The following is a 22,795-nucleotide window of genomic DNA, read 5'->3' on the forward strand; positions in this document are numbered from 1 at the left end:
GAATTTTGTTCTTAAGCAAAGTGGTTGTTAATGGGTAAATATTATTCTATGGAAAATAGCTACCGCTTGCCAAAAATTGCTGGGGGTAGTTTTTCCACCCTTTTGGAACTGTCAGAGCTCTTATAATATATCTTATTTCATATTTGTCTGTTGCCACTATGTTTACAATTGCTGAATTATAACTGCATTTTATAAGAATAAGAATTCTCTAATTATAAAGACTCTCTCTAATGCATATGTACTGCCCAGCCTGTCATTTATGCCCTAAATTCTTCCTCTTTCAGGTATCCCCAAAATGAATGTAACAAAAAAAATATTATTTTTAAGATAACTAGTTTAATGGCTAAATTTGGAGTACAAAAAACATGTGGAACTTGTCCGTTGCATTTTTTAAATTGACATTTCTCACCTTTCTTCAATATGCCTACGCAAATATTAAGAAAGGTTAGGATATTTTTAAATCAGGTTTCTAGGTGGCACCAGTGTGACAATACTGAACCTATGCAAGCAAAATCTACAAAAACATCTAATATAGGATGTAAGAATTTACATTCCTCATCATTACGAATCTTCCACAACTATGTGGACATGCAGAACCCAAGTAGGTTCAAATATCAGTATTCAACATTAACAGTGAAAGTTCAAATTATATTATATAGTCCAATTGGACAAAGATCCTTTGAAAACAAATCTGACAGCTGCCTTCAAGACCAGCTTCAACAGTTTCAGGTGTACTGTACAATTGTCCCAAGATGATCTAATATAGAATGGAGCAAAATATTTTAACATTCAACATGTTTAAGAGTTATGGGAGAAGAACAGGTTTTACCAGAAAGAAGACTGAGACTGATCTGAAAGTGGATTTAAAAATGTCAAGCTACAAGAATAATGCTATAGTGGGCCTATAAAACAAACCAGCTGATGTCTTTATAATTAAATGGGACATACAAACCTGGACCTGGATTAATATTAATATTAATGTTCCTATATTGGATTTACAAAACAAGCTGTTTGAAGAATTTTTTGAGAAGGGACAAGAAAAAAATTAAAAGAAATGAAGTTCTGGGACATTATTTGAAGTGACTAAAAATCAAGATTTTTAAAAGGAATATAAAGTTGGTTTATTTAATCAGGGTTAAAATAGATATTTTACTTATTTTTTATGTGTATCCCTCCTTTATTATGTTTACAAATAGCTCAAGGCAGTGAACATATCCAACACATCTTCCTCCTCCTATTTTCCCCACAACAATCCTGAGAGGTGAGTTGGGCTAAAAGAGAATGGCTGGCCCTAGGTCATCCAGCTGGCTTTCACAGCTAAGGCAGGACTTGAATTTATAGCCTGGTGTCTTAACCCTGAGGTCCCCAACCTTTTGGGCACCAGGGACCGGTTACGTTGGAGAGAGGTTTTTTCCACAGACCGGAGGGTGCGTGGTTTTGTATGCTGCCTACATCCTGCAGATGGGGCTTTGCTTGTTTGTACGGATCGGTTGCTGGCATGCCGTAGACCGGTACTGGTCCACAGACCGGGGATTGGGGACCCCTGCCTTAACCACTAGACAAAACTGCCTCTCATATTGTTATCACTTACTTTAATCCTTTACTGTAACATTTAATGGACTTTTGCTGCTCAGTATTGAAAGAATGATGAGATTTTTAAGGATTAGTATAATGAAAAATTGTTGATCCATTGAAGACAATAGAAATTTTTAAAAAACCCACCCCAATAGATACTGAATTTAGGACAAATCTTTGCTGAAAACACTACATGGCTACCAAGAATGGAGCTTTACTTGAAGCATGTTTAAACTGCTCTTTGGGGTAAGAATGATTTATTATGATTCATTATAATGCCAAGTCACTAAAAATCTCCTATATGTTAAGAAAAGATAGCTAGACATTTACACCATTCCACATCCCTGAAAACTGTAATTTTGATAATGTTATGTTCTTCCTAAATATCATTTTTTTTGGATAATGCTCCCTCTTCTGGACTAACATTGCCAGTGCTGCATTTTTCGCTACATATATACATGAGTATTCTTTGAGAATACTTGTTCTTCCTGAAACTCAGTACTGTTACTTTCCCCCTTGAAATTATTATATTGACATATTAACAATGAAATGAAATAAACCCAAGACAAGATATTGATGTTACCTTCAGCCTTGGCAACAATTTATTAATATAAAATACATTATATGTTTGATTCAATGTGGCTAATGAGCATTTTCTCTGAAATATTCATTTTGTTTCTTTTACACCAAGAACTGATGTAGAGTCCCTTTTTTCCCATGGCAACCACAAACATATTACACTGAACATTTACCGCCATAGGAAAAAGAAAAAGCTTAGCTGTCTTTTTAGATATAGAAGTACCTTGACTGAGATGCCCAATACATGTCTTTGAAATGCAAATCCAATTCTGTAGACTGTCTTGTAGTTCTGGAAAGCAACATCCTTCGTCCAAGAATAATATATGTATCACGTCTGCTCAGAGGTGCTGCTTGTGGCAGTCCCTGGCACTTTATTTGACGATGATGTTTCAGCAGTCCGTGGAGCCTGCTTTGGGAGCCGGATAGGCACATAGACATTGGAAGCGCAGTGTTCCTTAAGATATTCTCCACCTTTCTCTTCGTAATCTTTCCTAGTTATCCAGCCTTCTTCACGGTTCATGTACTCCAGGGCCCAGTCCCGAGCTCCATACCATGCGTCAAGAACAGGATTAGAAGCAAGGTGCACCTGCATGGCAACAAGAATATCACACTATAGAGACAATTTATAAGCAAAACTATTTGGTAGAAATAATTTCGAGAATTGTCCTTTCTTGCACGAAATGCCTGTTTCTTAAGATGAACTTGGAAGGGATAGATAGGTTTTCATGAGAATGGCTCTTTATGAATTCTTTGGTCTTCACTTTCCTAGGGAGGTGGCTATGGGACTCCCCTCTTATGGAATTTTTTTTCTTCCTGAAATATGTTCTTATGTTCCTGTGAATATAATAGGTTTTAATGGCTTTGGTTTTTAACATTCCATCATTTATATTTGCACTTTAATTATTTGTGTACTTGTCAGTTGCTGTATACACACTAAAATCCTGTTGGATAAAATCAAATGTCCATCTGTTTCTTTAGGTAGCCAACTGAATGCTTTTAGGAAGCTACTTGCAGTATCTGTATTAATACCAGCCGAGAGTCACATCTTGGTGAGATGGGCAGCACAGAAATTAAATAAATAAATAGCATACAAAATCTGAACATATTTTGATGGCGCAATGCTGAATATTTCACTATATAAAACTTTTGAATTTTCCCCTTCAATTGTGGCAAAGGCAATACTATACCTGAAAGGATGATTGGAATGGCCTCATTTCAAGCAATTCTTTCTGGATTCTAGCTTTCATTCCAGGATACATCACATTTCCACCAGTGAGGAAGACATTCTGGACAAGCTTTTCCTGTTGATCTTTAGAATATCTAAAAAAGAAACAAAAACCAACCCAGTTATTAAAACATTTAAAGCTCTTTTTGTCTGACAACAGACACAGGAATCTGCCAGTGTGTAAGCAATAGCTTAGTTCCCTTTCCCCTGAAGTATTACCTACATATCTCTACAACAAGCTAAACCACCCTTCCTAACCTAGGTTTTTCAGACGCTTATGTGAAGCCCATGTGATTACTGCTGAAAATTCAGAAAGTTAAAGGGCACCCAGATTGGCTTAAATTTTAAAGACTTCCAGAGTATAAAGCTGTGAAGTGCAATGCTTAGAATTCAAAGATAAAAAAAGGCACTAAAGAGCATGTAAGGGTGCAACATGGCACTCATTTGCACCTTAAAGTAATCAAATCTTAGGATCCTTGTGGCTGTTCTCTGCAGCTGCTGCAGGATCCCAGGGAAAAAAAGCATACTTCATTCCATGTTTGCTACAAAAATTGCTTCTCAACTTTAGGCCTACAAGTATTTTTTTAAATCAAAGTCTGATTTTTTTATTTTCTTTTTTCCTGATTTATAAAATCTTCCCAGATGATAAAAGCTTCTTTAACGTAATTTCTTTCTTCTTCATCAGTTGCAATGGCAAATAATAACTGTAAGTGGTTATAATGAACCTCAGATTTCAACTATTCCCCATTCTTCCTCTGCTTTCCTTACCTGAAAGAAATAAGTGTGCCTGAGATTGTGGTAGGTCTCACTTTTTTCATGTAGCACTAATCCAGTCTAGTACAACTTCTAAACACAATTGCTATAAAAGTGACACCCTGAACAGTATTTTTACACAACAGCAGAGTGTCACCAAAGGTATCAAGTATATATTTCTATACTACTCTTATATATTTTCTTGGAAATATACCCCATGTTATGCTCAGAGTAGTTTACAAAGCATATATTACCACACAATGCTTTGCTAAATGTGTAACTTGGCTTTCTCAGAACCTGCAAATACAAACCCTCTTCTCTTACTTAAAAAATAGTATGAAAACTAATCTGAAAATAAATAAGTAAATACCACATTTATTCACCTAACTTATAATCCATGATTAATAGAACCACGATTTGCTGAACGAATGCAACTGCCAGGGTTTGCACAACACATTGAGGCAAAGCTAGTTGAGTGCATGTAAACTCACTGTATTATTCCAAACATCCTTCTCTGAACTAAGAACATATTCTTAAATTCATCTATTTAAGTTAGGAATTCAGGAAGTCTGTACTTTTACCTGTCCAAGACAAACTGCATGGTTTCTGCTATCCCAGCCTGTTCTTCTCCTATTAGGGATGGCTGAAAGACAATTTCAGGAACTCGGATTCTCTCTGTGCCAAGAAAGAGCTGATGATACTCTGCCAGATTAAACACGGGCTGTAAAAACATGAAGATTCAGGAGAACAATGCTTTAGAATATACTGTCTCTTCTCAAAGCACTTTATCAGTGTATTTTATTTCCTTCCCTCATACATGTCGGATTTTCTTTTTACAGTGCAGTCTGTTCATAGCCATTCTACCCGATGGCAAAAAAGAGAGAGATTTGAGAACACAGTCCACTGCACTGGACTGAGTTGCTTGGCTTCTCTTCAAGAACACCTTCTACCTAGTCATTTGGGATGTTATGAAAAGCCAGGCCTGCATTTACATCTTTCTGTATTTCCCCCACATGCTGTGTTCCCCCTTTTTCTCATTGTTTCTATATTTGCAGGAAGGAATGATATTTTTAAATGTCTGTTGTGGTGCTGTAGAAATAAGTAGTTTAAACTAGGGCTGCTACACAACATAATAATTTATCCAAAACTTCATTAGCATCTTTAACCGTGCTCATAATTAGACAGCACTAAGAACTTATAAAAATCAACTCCTTGGATTGTTAATTTAGTTTTGGGTCTTACCAGAAGATTTAAATTTCCCTTACAGAACAAGATGATTCACTTGCTGTGATAATGATGACAATGTTATAACTTCATCTCTTTGCTCTAATTTGCAAGGCATTGATAGGATAAGCTATGTTGCAGGCCTGTTTCTGATTTGTGCAATAATTTAATAAAATGACAGAAATAATTTGTTGCAAAGAAAATTTGAAAATCTTACCATGTGAACATTTCTACCTGACAATTTTAATTGGAAGCCACTATAAGGTATTTACATATCTAGAAAATTAGATATAACAATTACATAAATATTTCTTCTCTGTCAATAAAAATTATTCAGAAGCAGGATTACAGTAATTGAATCAAAACTATAAGGTTGGTACTAGACCTGGTCTTATAGATTAAAAATTACATACAGGAACATTACACTCTTATTTGCCAAATTAAGACAGATTTTTTTTAATCTTATCTCTGCCTTTGAAGAAAAGGACAATAGCAATATAAATAATACAACAGAGCAAGCATGATCCAAAAGCAATCAGATATGATAACCCTGGATTGTACTGAAAAGATATGATTTGTAACACAAAAGCTATGGCTAAATCTTAATACTATTTAGAGAAATTGCAATGTCTTCCAAAGCCGTTCTGTCTGGAAATTAAGTGAGTCTGGCATATTTGAAGAACAGTAAGTTGGGGAAAGGCAATTTCAATCTATATTTTTAGAATTAGTATTGCATTATTTTAGTTTCTCCCTTGCTTACCAGTCTTTTCTAAGTGGACATTTTTATGGCTGAAATTCTATATGTTTTGCCATCTAAAAGCTAACAGCTGAGTGACAAGCAGAAATTCACAGTGTGTTTTACACAGCATTTAAGAATAGAATTGCAGCCTTTGAAATCCTCAGCTGTAAGGCTGAAATGCAGGAAAAGTACTGTACCTAATAATGTTACTGCCACTGAAATATCCAGGGTAAAGTTACACCAAATGAATTTCTGACTGCTACACACAACATTTGTGCCCCTTCAACTGAAACTGAATAACCCATTTGCTTCATGATGTCCTCAGCTAAAAAATGGTAAAAAGCAAACAGCAATGCTGTGCCCTAAAAGTATTGAAGTTACAAGAAGCAAAATGAAGGTGATCCTAATTCAGACAGAAACAATCACAACAAGATTGCTGAAGGGCAAAGGCCTTTGAGCGGAATAAATCCAACCTATCCCAGAAGCAAGAAATTAAATAATTCACTTGTTATGGTTGCCCTCTATTTTCCAGGCATCTTTCCTTGTCTGTCAGATCCCTTCTCACTCCAGAAATAAAGAGAAAAAAGGACAGAGGAAACTGAAACTATAGGGGGGGAGTATAGGTACTATATTCTCCCCTTCTTTTCCCCACAAAATCATTATTTTAACAGAATGAGAAAAATAATAAAAGCATGCATCATAACAATATTAAACGTTACAGTATTTATATTAGTACTGAAATAACAAAGAAATAATACTAATTTCTCACTGAATTACTTTCTTTTACTCACAGCATCTGCTTCTACTTCCTGACATTTTGACACTTTTCCCTTGGCAGGAACACACATACGTAACTAGTATGTTTCCCAGTACTTCCTTCATACCAGACATCATTTGTAACCTCTCGATTTCACAGTTGTTTTTGGTTAAATTATTACAGGAAATTCCCTTTGTCTTCCATGTTCACCAACCAGGACTCAAAAATATTCATCCACGATGTCATAACATAGCCAACATGATTAAATCTAGTTATAGAGGCATGGCTGCCCTGAGACTTTCAGCTCTGATTTCAACTGCATACAAATAGATTCAACAGAAGAAAACAGCAGACGAATTGCTTTCTAAACATATGTCTGTTAATATGATTGAGGCAACACTTATGCTTATCTCTTCCTCCCACCCCATCCCTGGCACAGCAGAGATTGGAGAGAGATTTCAAGAGAGTAAAGCTGTTTAGTCTTCTACACATTGAGAGCAATGCAACTGCATGAGCAGTGGAAAGGGTCAGGTAAAGGAGAGACTTATCTACAAAAATCACTTCTTTCCCTCCTCCACAAAGCAAAGCGATTGCAGAGAGAGAGATTCCAGTGAAGTACTGTAAGCTGTTTGCTCTTCTACACATCAAGAGCAATGTGATAGCGCCAGCAGCCAAGGGCTCAGAGCCACGGGCATCCTATGCAAACAGCTCACAATATTCTTTCCTATTGCCAGTACAATCACCTTATGAGGGGAAAGAGTCAGGCAAAGAAGAGATTGCATATAGAAATCACTTGCTTTTTTCCTCTTCCCTCTTGTGGAGCAGAGAGATTGGTGAAAAAAAGATTTCAAGAGAGTACTGTAAACTGTGTAACATGCCTACAGCTCCCAGCCCAGGTCTACAAGTGTGATTGTGTTGCTTTCAATGTGTAAAAGAAACAAGCCACTTACTTTCTTGCCATTCCTATATCTCCAATCTTTCTGTTCTGCAAGGGGGGGGGGAGAAAAAATCCAAATGTCAGGCATAAGGCAATGCAAACTGATTGTAATAGCTATAATGTTACTGAGGGACATTGTGAAAGTCATAAATGGGCTGTATATTTATTTTTTTCAGCACTGTTGTAACTTTGAGTGGTTGCTGAATAAATGGTTGGTAAGTGAGGAGTACCTGTACTGCATTTGGAATTCAATGAACTGAATAATAGCATAGCAAGATGGAGGCCACTGCTCTGACAAAGTCAGCAGAAGGATTACATTGGACCTGTCCTTGTGAACAAAAATCCTGTGAAGCTCTAAGCTCAGCAGTTCTTGTGAAAATAGAGGTTTAATCCTCCTTTAGCAAAGAAAGCCAACTTGATAATTTTGGACCAGTCTCAGCCCAATCCAACTCACAGGACTGTTATTGTGGAGAAAGCAGAAGGAGTAAGCATTATGTATGCTGCCTTAAGCTATACAAAATAAAGATGGGATAAGAAAAAACTAAGGTAATAGTTAAGAATCTCCCAGATAAACAGAAAAGGCAAATGCTAGAGAAAACAGAGGTACAGATAGTGAAAAAAGTTGAATATTTAGGTATATATCTTTCGGCCAAATGTTCGTCAATAAAAGTTATGCAAAACTATTGAAACAAATAAAGCTGGACTTGGAAAGATGGAAAAATCTGCAGTTGTCATTAGGAAGAATTGCTACAGTAAAAATGAACGTACTGCCGAAGATTCTATTTTCATTTCAAACAATTCCGATAAAACTTGAGAAAAAAATTCTTTCAAGATTTAAACTCATTAATTTTGAACTTTGTTTGGCAGGGGAAGAAAGCTAGAATTAAGATGAAAACACTACAAGACGCTAAGGTAAATGGAGAATTTGTGTTGTCGGAATGGGTGTTGTATTATCAAGCATCTGTTTTAACATGGGTGAAAGAATGGATAATGCTTAGAAACAAAAGGTTGTTATATTTAGAGGGACATGATTTACAATTGGGGTGGCAGGCTTTCTTATGGTATGGGAAAAATAGAGCTCATAAGTATTTTCAAAATCACTATATAAGAAATGCCTTGTTAACAGTATGGGAAAAAATTAAAGCTAAAATATACTTAAAAATTCCAGGGTGGTTATCAACGATGGAGGTATTTGTACATCCGAATTGGTAGACTTTGAAAAAATATGGGCATATAGAGATATTCTAAATATTGATGGGAATTTAAAATCTAAGCAAGAACTGGAAAATCAGGGGATCAACCTGTCGTGGTGGGCACATTTACAGATGCAAAATAGATATGAAAAAGATGTGAAAATGTATGGATTCTATAAAGATCAAACTGTGTTTGATAAGATTTTGTTAACCTCAGATGAGAAATTAATTAAGAAAATGTATAATTTTTTGTTAATTTTGGAAATGGAAAGTGAACAAGTTAAAAAAACAACGATAAGATGGGTAAAAAACTTTGGCTATAATATAGAACTAGAAAAGTGGCAAAAGCTATGGGAGAGAAATTACAAATTAACAATGTCAACTTCATATAAAGAAAACTTGTATAAAATGTTTCATAGATGGCACTTGCCACTAGCAAGATTAGCAAAAATGTTTAAAAATATGTCAGATAGATGCTGGAAATGTAAACACAACGCAGGCACGTACTATCACATTTGGTGGACATGTGGCAAAGCTAAGCTTATTGGAAAAAGATACATACGTGGTTAGAAAAAATATTAGGTGAACATGTTGATTTTAAACCTGAACTTTTTTTACTAGGTATAATGCCTGAAAAGATTAATAAGCAGAGTTTATATTTAATTTTACACATCACTACAGCAGCGAGAATAATCTTTGCGCAATATTGGAAGAATGAAGGATTGCCATCAGAAGAGAAATAATCAGAAAAATATTGGAATGTGCACAGATGGACAGATTAACTATGAGACTGAAAGATAAAGAAGACACAGACTATTACCAAACTTGGGACTTATTTTATTGTTGGTTAGAGGAAAGAATGAAGGATTAAGAATCGAATATGTATTAGCATAGCTAACCCCAGACAGCTCGTTGATTGGAAAAATTAACATATGTATGCAAAAGAAAACCAATAAAATCTCTATAAAAACAAAACAAAATAAAGGTGGGATATAAATACATATAAATACATGCAAAAATACCCCTACCTTCTCAGGAGCAGCTACTGAAAGGGAGAGAACTTTCAGCCTGAGTGGTTTATTTTCTTGTCTTACTTACTTACTAATATCTTTATTTAGATATTTTTATCTTGTCTTTATTTAGAAATAATTCAGGGCAGTGAACATACATAGTAATACTTCCTCCTCCTATTTTCCCCAGAACAACAACTCTGTGAGATTGGTTGAGCTGAGAGAGAGAGTGACTTACCCAAGATCAGTCAGTCGGCTTTCACGCCTAAGGCAGGACTAGAACTCACCTTCTCCTGTTTTCTGGATCAGCAGCCTCACAACTATACCAAACTGTTTTTGAAACAAGCAGGCTCTTTGAGATCTAGCAATTTCTTATTTCCTATGAAATTTCCATATGCAAGGAAGTACAGAAAGACATCCACAAAGAAGCCTCTTTATTGTCCAACAATAAAGTTCAAGAAAAGGATGTCTACTGCCTTGTCTGCAAAAGTTTTTTTTCCCCTTCAACCTAACTTTAATACCAGGAAATAAGATAATTATTTTCTGGAGGACAGGCATTCTTCAGCTGTGACTAAACTGTTAGCTATGGAAAACTGTTCTTCCAATGTAGTTGGGCTTTTAGAACTTGCACTGGCAGACAAATTGAAGTTTTTTTTAAAAAAAAGTCTTAACTGCCACAGAGATATCAAAAGAGAAAGCCACAAATAAATCCAGATAAATTTTCAAAGGTCAGAGAATGCCCTTAGCTTTTAAGGTTGCCGAGCATCACAATGGAGACGATGGAAAAAGAACAAGGCTAGAAGTCTGGAAGTGGTTTGTGGATTTTTTTAAAAAAAAAAATCACTGATAAGTTTATATGAGAGCTTATACTGTAGATTTTGAGTGTACCGATTTCAAAGAGTGGGAATGGTAGTAATTTTCAGAAGCAGCAATCAGAGATGGCTCTGATATCTCCAAAGATGAGATTCAGTAGTTCCATATAGCCCTGGAGTCTTAGCCTATTTACCCATGAACTACCGTTCTTATTATTGTCATTATTAGTTTTTTATTCTGCCTTTTTATATATAACTCAAGCTGGCAAGCACACCTAATTCTCCTGCCTCCTTTTTTCCACAAAGTCAACCACCTGGCTTTCATGCCTAAGGAAGGCCTAGAATTCACATTTCCTGCTTTCTAGGACAACACCTTAACCACAACACCAAACTTTTTAACAAAATAGGCACACTGTTTGTGATTTAGCAATGTTCTCTTTATTTCCCAGAACGGCTGACCTAGAACTTCTTTTAGATGAATCGTACAGAGGTTTATTTGAAGAAAATTTCATAGAGTTTAATAGAATTCATTTTCAACACGCAGAATTGAAATTTCAGTTTTGTTTCAATAGGATTTAGAAAGACAGGAAGCCTTTCTTACCAAACACAATCTCAGTTTGTCAATTCTACAGTTTTTGATTATGACAGTTACAACTTTACTATGAAGAAAAAAAAATCTATCCAACATTACCTTTCCTTCCTTCCTCCTTCCCTCTTTCTCTCTCTCTTCAACTTATATGCCACCCATCTCTTCCAACGTAACTGACTGGATTTCAGAAAGCAAGTAAGCAAATATTTATCTGAAATTGAGAGTGTGTCTACTTAAAAACAAACCTGTACTGTGGTAACTGGTTTTTCAACTTCAGGTTGCTCCTCAGCAAATAAAGGGTCAAAATCATTCACACTTTCTAAATCTTCCATGGATTGTTCACTGCCCACTGGATCAAGGTCAGGAATCTTGGAAGAAAAAAATGTTACAAGTTATTCCAAGAAAAACAAAACACATAAGATATGTGTTAAGTTCTAAAAGGTGTTGCAACCAATTAACTAAACCAATACCTTTCCTTTTTTTCTGAAAAAAAAGGCAATTATTCTTAAAGTTCCAAATTCAGTAAATCTTATTTCCTTCAGAGTGAAGTTCACACTAAAGTCTTTGACAGCAGGTTTTCATATTTCCAATTATTTTAAATGGACAAGCTCGATGTTCCAGCACTGTTCCTCTGTTCCAAACTGTGGTCATTTCATTTCAAGCAGTCTCTAAGAGGGTTAACCTAATTATCAAGATGCCTCAAGTTGTTGTATTTTTAAACTCACCAGTAGATTCATTAAATATTTCATACTCATTCCTGTTCATCCAACCATGGTAAATAAACATTTGTTAGCCAATTAAGATAGGAATTTTAGAAAATTGGAACTTTTAGCTGCAACAGTTAGTTATTATTTTATTTATATCATTTTTTAAAACCAACCAACTCCCTCATAGAGAGACTCTGGAGGTTATCATCCCAAACGACAACACAAAAGAATATGAAGGAACTAATGTATGAATCCACATACATAGTGACTGAAAGTATTATCAAGTAAATCTTTACTAGATTAGGTTTTAAATCTATGGTTAGTTATTTAGAGCTATTATGCAACATCGGGATTGGGAATTCCATTCCAAGAATGTACTTTTTCAATTGCATTCCAAATATACTATTTTAAAGGTGGCAAATATGAAAAAAGTAATCCTCACAGCTTAAAATAAAAATTTACATAAAAATAGATATTAAACATTCATTTGAATGTAAGCAAACTGCACACATTAAAAATGTATTGCTTGAAAGATATATAGCAATAATAAAAAAGGAATTTAGCTGCTATGAAAAACAAAGGCTCAGAATGAGGCCTGCAAAGCTGTTAGCTACCCATGAATATCCACATACATTTATGTTCATGGTCACATCCTACTTTTTTCTACTCCTTTTGTCATAACTTGACACAATAGTTCTAGCAATTGCATGATTCTAATTTTAGCAAGAATCCTTGTACATACAAACTATTTTATAAGGTTCAGTGATGGCAATTCTGCTAAGTATACCTATTGAACTAAATATCTCAGAACTAATAGAGCGTGTATGTACCTACTTTGTTCCCATTTCTTCAATCATTACTACACTGTCTGTTCTAATGTGCACCTGTTTTCAGTGTCCTGAGCTTTTTCTGATAGTGAAACATGAGCGATTGGGAACAATAGTAAAAAGAGAAACTTGTCACACTTCCAACTTAAACAGGCTTTATCTTCTGATCTTTTGGCCTTAAATAGGCGTTATTTAATATGTGAATAAATCAGTTTTTCTCAAGAATGCTTCCCCCACACACAAAACTCTCCAAGCCTACTGGAATACATTTGTTTTTCAGAAAAAAGTTATTGACTACCATTGTCTTGTCATGTTGCAAATGAATTAAGAACAGAATTAAAGATGACAAAACAAAGAGCAGCAGGAGAGAGAAATGTGTACACTTGTGTGAAGTTGCAGTACAACCAAGAGAACAAAGTCTTGAAACTGTTTTCCATATCTTGATTCCTATATGTGGTACCTCTGGTTTGCTGTCCACAACATCCACTTCAACACTAACTTCTGCCTGGAGGACTTTCTGCTTAGTTTGCTCAATGGCCAAACTTAGCTTGTGGATATAAGACTGGAGTTCCTCAGCAGAGTCCATGTTCAGTTCCATCAATGCTTTGTGAAACTGATCCACCTGACCATCTTCTAGCAGTTCCTACGAAAGGAAGCATTAAAAAGAATCTACTGTTAACCTGCTATAAATCATTAACCTTCACCATCTATTTTCTGTTATAACTAAGGCAATTCTTGCAGAAAATTACATCTGTTGTTTGGAAAAAAGAAGCAAGTTGATTTTTAAATAAGTGACTTGTTATTTGCTGGCAATCGTGTAACATCTTTTATTCCTTCCTTGAAATAATATGAAAATGACACTCTGAGAACAAATATTTTACTGAGAATACAATTCCAAGAATAATCTTCCCTCAGCTTCTCATTTTTCACTTCCTCCAAACTAAAACTACAATTCCAGCAGTGAATTGAGTTACCTGAACATAAAGAAGCCTGTCTAGTCTCTCTTGATCCAGCTGAAGCTTTTCTTCTCGACGGCGAGCATTAAGTTCCTGAAGCCTTCGAAGTTGTTGCTGCCGTCGCTCTTGCTTCTCCTCAGACGTTACCGTATTCCCGAGGAGCTTATTTGAAAAAGGCAGCTGCATCTTATGCACATTGTTCTCATAGTATTCAGGTGATCGCCATTTATGCATCTCTGTTCAAATATTTTTAATATTTGATATTTAATTTTTAAATCATAGTAATAATTTTTGCTCAGAGATAATCAATAACCTCCTATGCAAATGCCCTGAGAAATTATGGAAAAGCGAAGTAGGATTTTTTGGGGGGAAGGGATGATAGGAGAGAGACATAAATAAATTACCTGCTGTGGGAAAACCTACATGTCTTTTATGATAGATCTTGCACCAATCCACACAAGAGAAGAAACAACAGGAAATTTTGTATCTATCTGATGTCAGAAAATAGAAATTGGAAAGTAGAAACGTCAGGGCAAAATACTATTTCCTGAGAAAATTCCAATGGAAACCAAGAGGCCAGAAAAGGCAAACAGCACGTATTAATGAAACTTAATAATCGGTATGATAAAAATTAGAGAAACACTTCTTCCCATTTTCTTTATAAAATGGCTTTTATAAAGCCAATCAAATAGCATGATTCATTCACCTTCAACAGTTTAGGATCTAACTAAACTAGTCCTTCTTAGATCTCAAATAAAAGGTCATAAGTAGGTTCTTCCACTGATTTCAAGGGAATCAAATATGGATCTGGCCCACTGTGCTTTATTATTATTACTGGTGTTTTATTGCATAACTCCACATTGCTGGGCAGTTCACAAACTTAAATCATAGCTGAGCAACATCATAAATTAACAACATGACACTAATAAAAGAACATTTCAAAGTTTTAAAAAAGCATGCTGCCAGATAGATGGCAGAAAAGTGCAGTAGTTAATCTTTAGAGACTTGTTAGAACAGCCATGTTTTAACAGCTTTCCAATAATGCCAAAAGTAGAGTTCAAATGGATTTTAGGATGGTGAAGTATCTTATATCCAATTGGTAGCATAATTACAGTACATCCACCAAAGTCAACACTTAAAATTAATTAAGTCCAGCTTAAGTTCCACTGTTTTCAACAAGTCTGCTCTAATTATGTTGTTGGATCTAAACAATGATGAAAGTAAAAAACTTCGAAAATAAAATATTAATTTATACACTATAATTATATATATTTTAATTATGAGAAAGACTCTTGGCAGTTTACAATTTTTCATATTGTATATTTTACAATATAAGTATATCAAATCACTAATGATATACAGTAAGTTAAACAAAAATATTAAAAAATCCCAGTATTACTATATTAATCATTTGGATTTATGTTTATTCTTAAAATATAAAATCTCAACAACATATAACAACATGCAGTATATTGGTGATTGTTTTTACAATACAAACACAATTTTTCAGTGAACTCATTTTTCATCTCTATTTACTCTAAATATATTTGTTGATTTACCCAAGAATATGTATTTAGCTGCTACACCCTGTTTGCTGAACTTCCTGGATTGAAGAACCATTTCACAGTTTGTTGCAATAATTCCTGATATATGAAACCAAAGCATGTTAAAAGATTTATATTATTTAGATAAGGCTGTGGTTATTTTATCCTATTCACTGAAATTACATTGGCTGCATTTATATTAAGACATCATTTATTTAACTGTGTTTTTGAAATAAGCCATTGTGGCTGATTTACACAGCAGGGTTACCTGGCCCTTTAATGGAATGCAACTCCAACCAAAACCAACTGTGCTCTCCCATTTAGTTTAGAAGACTCCTGGTTACAACTAATTTCTATTTTCTTTTGATTAAAAGGATATTGGCTTTTTGTGAAAAGCTAGTGCTACTAAACTATTGCTTGATGGAACTAAACTAAAATATTATGGTTTTGGATGCTGTAATAATTACATATGTTCTAATGCCTTATTCAGATTTGCAAACAAGATCAAAGCAACCTGCAATTTTAGATACTTTCCTATCTCTTTAGTAATATAAAATTTACTCTCTTTTTTTAAGAATGCCAAATACTGTGTTTTACAAAATCAGATAACACAAAGGAAATAAAGCTGCATGGTAACAATTGACAGCAATGCCTTACCTTCTTTGTAATCTTCGGCGATATAGCTGTGTTCATGGAGTATTTCTTCCACACGGCTGAGCGTGATGGCAGCAAAATGCCCTGGATATTTCAGTTGCAGGAGACGCTGGAGATAAAGAGCTGCCTGGCTTCCTCCAAGATTTATACGCTTACAGTTTCGTGCATCTAACCTAACAATTCATAAAAAATGGAGGAAACATTAGGCTGTATAGAACAGTTTCATTCTTTCTATTAGAACCCAAGTTCTAAAGACTTTTCAAGTAGGCCATTTATGTCATGTCCACAGTCACTCTCATCATCAACATTGGTTGGTTTTCACCCATACAGTGGAAAGTCTTAAGAAATTTTCATTACTTGTGTATACAGAAATAATTAAAATACAGTTAAAATATCCCAATTCACACAAAAAATAAATTATGCTTAAAATAAAAATTATTCAAGAGAGAGAATCCAATTGAATAGAAGAAAACTATATTTAATCCACTCCCCAAGGGCTACATGAGAGATTTAAGACAACTAAGAAAAAGGATTGATTTGGTTCTCACCCTCTGGCAGGGCATTAAATTGAGTGAGTCAGAAGAATGATAAGCAGCCAGTGTAAGCGATACAGAACAGAAGAATGAAAATTAGTTTCTTCTAAGTATTTTTAACTGCCATATTTTGTACCATCTGAGATGTTTAGCACAATAGATTATAACAATGAAGTTGAATATCATAAATATTCAAACTAAATAACTAAAAAAGTATAGTTTATTTAAATAAATACACTGCTAATCTTGAAAATTACATGTATTGTGCTATATCATAACAATACTCTAAACACTGTTCAATAGACTTCAATGGCTATATTTATTCAATACAAGTTTAATAATAATTATTCAATGAGTATTCAATAAAGGTTCAATAAACTTCAATGGCTACATTATACAACACACCAAGGCAAAACCATAGAAACCATTATAATGTTTAGCAGAATATAATGCAAATAAAGTTACTAACTATAGGAGAGCTCCAAATAGCTAAACTGACCCTTTAGTTATACACTGAGATGAGAACATTCTCTAACATGCAGATTTCAATCTTATCTAGTGCATATTTAAGGTTGCCGGTTTCCCATTAAACCTAAATTGCCCACAAAGGCTTATCTAGGGTTTTTCCATTACTTCCTTGAAATAAGGTGAAAAAAAAGAATGACATTGTGCCAACCTGTCAACTCATACTTCTAATTTATGTTAACATGTTCATGTAGATTGGGGCATAACAACAAGGACAATATGTCACCCATCAGGATAGTCTGAGATCAAAGGCACCTCATTCCTGCACCCCAGTACACAAAATAAAACATGTTGGTCTTTTTTTTTCATTTGGGGAATTTCTTTAAGCAGCAATAGAGTAATTTGCATTACAGCACACATTTTACATAACTTTTGAACTCCCTTTCAAAAGACCCCTCAGCATTCCAGCACCACTTTTGGAGTGTGGACATCAATATTTATTTTATTTATTAAATTTGTTTACTGCCCATCTCACCTCAAGGTGATTATATATGCCATATATATGGTGCATCCTAAGAAAAAAAAAGCTGTAGTTCTCTAATGTAAATATTAAAAAGATGTATACAAAAAAAGAGACAAACCTATAGATATCTCAAAACCTGATGCGGAAGAAGTAAGGCAAAGATTCCCAAAACACAGCCTTCCACACTTCCTATAGAACTGAACTCACACCCAAGTATTAGCACCCAAGTCCCAATGAGGAATATAACAAAGAAAAGCATGTTAACTAATTCTATCAAAGATCAATGAAAGAATTCAGGAGGACAGAGTCAGGCTTCTGCCCATTCTTCAGTGAAAGTTATTTATCAAGGCACCTACTATCCCAAAACCCAGGCCAGAACTTTAAATTGCACACACAACAAAAAAGGGTAATTATTCGTAATTCATGAAAAATTAAATTCTATAGGTATATAAGAAATAACTCACCTGCCATCTAAAACTGGTAAAATATGAGTACACTGGTATCCAGAAGAAACTATGAGACCACTGCAAGGCCAGCCTTGCCTTTTGTTATGATAGAAACTGTACAAGCTATCCACACCATAAGAAACCTTTGGAACCTGATAACATTCAAACAGGAGCTCTGACATCATTTGCCTTGAATAGAGAGGGTTGCAGACAGCCTCTGTTATCACAACTGGATGGTCAACACAGCCCTACAACAAAATTAAGATAGAAGTGACAATCTGTGAATCCTCAACAAGACAGATTTAAGCCATGCTCATACATAGGGACAGTGAAGGAAGATAAAGTGATCACTTCTACACTATGACATCGTCAAATGACATGACAAACATATGTACATTAGATTTCATGATGCACATGCCATCATGTTGATGTCATTGATGTTTATTACAAATGCCTGTGATTAAGAGATTTAAAAATTTAATATTACATGAAATGACATAACCCCCAACACATAGTATCTTGCTAAGTATTACTTATTATTACTTATGTGTTCTTCCACAGATATGAAATCTAAAATATACATTAATAAATATGGAAGTAATGTATTTTTGTAGAAGTGTAATCTGCATACTGCAGATTCTATGCACCATTCAACAAAATAGTTTAAGTGCTTCTTATATATGCAACACTTACAAAACAAGAATTATGCTGTTCTGCTACTTGAATAATGTACTCTTTCTTGAAAATAGGAATGTTTCATAATTAAACTTTTGTTCACAAAGGCTCTGGACTGGCTAAGTTACTCTACAGATTAGCAATTTGGCAAACTGGGCATTTGCATGTTTCCATTAATTTAATCACCGGGTAAATGCATGCACAATATAACTCTAATCTCATTCCAACTCTTTGAGAGCACATTTTTTGCCCAAGGCTCAGGTACTACTTTTATTTTTTACAGAACAATTTGGATTTGTGAGTTAAGATGCTAGGATAACAATATGCACCTGAGCTCTTTGTAAAAATATTTAATATACACCAAAAGGGAAAAAGCATTTTTATGATTTGGAAGGTGTCTAATTCCAAGGACTGACAATCGTGCATTTCCACATAATTTATGCTATCATTCATTCTCCCCTCTCTTAGGTGCAGAATATACAATATATATATATACTGTATTCTTTTCTACAAACTAAGTGTGATGCCTGGGCTACCCATTCTAGCCTGCAAACAATTTCAACCATTTGACACCATCTAATGGTTACCTGATTTTTGCAGATCAGCCCTGTAAGACAAGGGCTGAATGAAAACAAATGCCTCCAACATTATATTTTGCCCACAGATGGCCACACTGGTGTACTAGAAGCTCTGACACATTCTTTAGCAACTCTTCTTTCACTTCATTTGGGGGAAAGTGTGAGAAAAGACTGCATTGCTGCTGTTTATGAGACAGAAATGATCATTGAACTTTAAGCAATGCCCTGATTCAATTTTTTGACTATTGATGGTCCCTCCAAATGAAATTGAACAATGAGTGCAGGTTGTTCATGATGCTAACTGTGGGCATTAGTACTACGTATCACTGGAACAAAAAATATAAAGGTAGTGAAGAGCTGATTTATGTGACCAAAAATAAAACAGATAATCCGTGGCAGCAACCATCGTGTTTTATATGAGAAAATATGAAGTAATTAAGGGCAGCTGATGAATCACTCAAAGAGAAATTGTTGTCAAGTTTGGCATTTTCCACAAACATGTGTCACATTCTTGACTTTTTCAATACCATTAAGTTCATGCAAGAGGGTTTTTTACATGATGATAGCACAGATGAAAGCTTCAACAGCTGTCAGCAATTGTCATGTTATGAAAATAAAGGTAAAGAATTTCTTCATAGCACTATTAATACCTGTGCTGTTACAATAACATGAGCCTATTATTATGACCGAAATAGGGTTGGTTCCTGACAAATCATAAAGCTTTACCTTTGAGGAAAAGAAAAATACTAAGTCCAGGTTGCAGCAGGAAAACTCAGGTACAGGTGTTAGGAATATAAATGGTATTATTCACATGGTGAAACTGGCACCATTATCAACTTGGAGTTCTACATTGCAACACTCAACACCTTGAAACAACAATTAAGTGGAGTTTAGAAGCACAAGAAGGTGTGACAATGCCAGGCCTCATACCCCACAAGCCACTCAAGAGCCAACTTGATGTAGTGGTTAAGGTGCTGGCCTAGAATCTAGGACATTTTGGGCCAATCACTCTATTTCATCCCAATCTACCTGTTGTGGAGAAATAGAAGACAGGAATGTTAGGGTATGCTTACCACTTGAGTTAACCAAATATACAAAAGGTGGAAGTAATAGTAACTGTAAGGTTGATCTCCCTGTTTTATACCATTTGCCATATAGTCCAGATTTGGTGCCTTGCAACTTCTACCTTTTTGGAAAATGAAAGGAATATCTCATGGGTGTTTGTCTGACTCAAATGAAAAGATCAAAAAGGACCATCAAGACCAGGATAGAGTTCTTCAATAACAGTTTTAAGAAGTTTGTCCACTGTTCCCAAAAGTGTAGCAAACAGATGCTTATGTGGAAAAGTATATGCAGGTTACAAAAGAGTTCATTTATTATTAATATATTTGTATCCCACCTGTATTATTTTTACAAATATCTGAAGAGAGTGAACATGTCCAACATACTTTCCTCCTATTTTACCCACAACAAGAAATGATTGGCCCAAAGTCATGCATCTGGCTTTCATAGCAAAAGCAGGACTTTAACTCATGGTCTCCAGTTTTCTAGCTTGTTGTATTAGCCACTAGACCAAACTGGCTCATTTCAAGATGTCTTTTCCTTATTTATTAAAGCATCCTATTTAAACTGAAATTTTAGAGAAGGGGGTGTTATTTTTCATTTAACCCTTATAAATGTAATGTTATGTTCTATACATATACAAAAGATGCTCCAAACATGCTTTAACAAGATAATGCTTTTATGCATTCTTTTAAATATATAATTCAAGGTGGTGAACATACTTAATATATAATACACATAATCCTTCAGATCTTGAATACATATCTGTAGTTCAGAGCCCACTTCTATATTCCTGCTTTTGCTATCTGACCAGCCCATACCCCTGAAGAAAAGCCTTATGTGTTTGGAAGAATATTTTGTTGTTGCTGTTTTAAGGACACTTACCGGTCTTACCCAAGTCACTGATTTGTATGTTCCAGCCTTACTGAACTTATAGTCACTGAGGAATGAATTCTATTGAACATCAGTTAGTGAGGCAATACATCAGTGTTTCTCAACCTTGACAATTTTAAGGCATGTGGACTTCAACTCCCAGAATTCCACAGCCAGCAATGCTGGCTGTGGAATTCTGGGAGTTGAAGTCCACATGCCTTAAAATTGTCAAGGTTGAGAAACACTGCAATACATGGACCCCTCGCAGGAAATTTTGTTGAGCCAGAGAGGCCTTCGGTGCAAATGTCACCGCTGACTCCATTTCCTTGACGTCCCGGCAAATCTACGCTAGCGGTTGCCGTTAGCTCTATCACAACTGCGCTGCGAGTCAAAACCGGTGCAAAGCTTCTCATCTATCGCGGCTGAATCAACAGGCACGCAAGTTCTGCCTTCCTTACCTGCGAGGAGACGCCCAGGCGCTGGAAGCCGTGATCAAAGAGCTGCTCTTGCAGCTCCATCTGAACAGGCACGTTGCGGTCGAAAGGCGAGCGGAGGAGCCATCGGAGGGGCTCGGGGCTGCCCAGATCGTTGCCCACCTGTGTTTCCGGGCCAGCGCCGCCGCGAGCTCCCCGACTTCGAGCAACTAAGGAGCGGAACTGGAGCAAGGGCTCGCCCGGCACTGCGGCGTGCGGGCAGGCCCAGCCCAAACGCAGCTGGAACGAACCGTTATCCAGCACCAGAGGAACCGGAGCCGGCAGCCGCACCGCCGCATGAGCGTCCAACATCGGGTCCGGGTCCCAGCGGACGTCGCGGAACGGGAACACCCCTCCGGCTGCCTCCATGGCGCGAGAAATAATTTGCCGCCAGTCAGGTCCCTCCCCGTCTTTTCTCCGACTCGAAACAAAGGCTTCAATGGAGTGTTCCGTTCCCGAGACGAATCACCATGGAGACCAGTAAAACCTGCGCTCATCGCCGGTTCCGCTTTTTCTTTAGAAGAGAAGCTTTAAGATGTGTGGATTTCAATTCCCAGAATTCCCCCAACTAGCATGTTAAAATTCCTGAAGTTTAGAAAAATCGCTTTAGACTAGAAGAGTGATTTGCCATTTTGCTGAACAGAGGCATAGAATAAACAGAGGCATAGAATCAAGATCACGCGAAGTATTAATACCGCTTTATAAAACCGTTGTGAGACCACACCTGGAATACTACAAAAAAGATATTGAGACCTTGGAAAAAGTTCAAAGAAGAGTAACTAAGATGATCAAAGGCCTGGAGACTAAAACATGAAGACCGGTTGCAGGACTTGGGTTTGGCTAGTCTAAAGAAAAGAAAAAATAGGGATGACATGATAACAGTATTCCAGTGTTTGAGAGGCTGCCACAAAGAAAAGGGGGTCAAATTATTCTCCAAAGCGCCAGAGGGTAGGACAAGAAACTGGTTGGAAACTGATCAAAGAGAGAAGCAACCTGGAATTAAGGAGAAAGTTCTTAACAGTGAGGACAATTAATCAGTGGAACAGCTTACCTTCAGAAATCGTGGGCGCTCCATCACTGGAGGTT

General features: G+C 35.9%; 1 protein-coding gene across 1 annotated transcript; it reads right to left on the bottom strand.

Annotated features, from left to right (window-relative positions):
• Positions 1-2,146: 2,146 nt before the first annotated feature.
• Positions 2,147-22,078, bottom strand: ACTR5 (actin related protein 5). Its single transcript, XM_015827048.1, has 9 exons — positions 21,695-22,078; positions 18,067-18,296; positions 16,085-16,254; positions 13,902-14,119; positions 13,388-13,570; positions 11,639-11,761; positions 4,714-4,853; positions 3,342-3,474; positions 2,147-2,740 (listed from the first exon to the last, which is right to left on the bottom strand). The coding sequence occupies exons 1-9, from the start codon at positions 22,076-22,078 to the stop codon at positions 2,483-2,485; spliced, it is 1,839 nt and encodes a 612-aa protein (XP_015682534.1). The 3' UTR covers positions 2,147-2,482.
• Positions 22,079-22,795: the final 717 nt, after the last annotated feature.

Source organism: Protobothrops mucrosquamatus, unplaced genomic scaffold, assembly GCF_001527695.2.
Source record: "Protobothrops mucrosquamatus isolate PMUCROS unplaced genomic scaffold, P.Mucros_1.0 scaffold3459, whole genome shotgun sequence".
NCBI classification, from domain to species: domain Eukaryota; kingdom Metazoa; phylum Chordata; class Lepidosauria; order Squamata; family Viperidae; genus Protobothrops; species Protobothrops mucrosquamatus.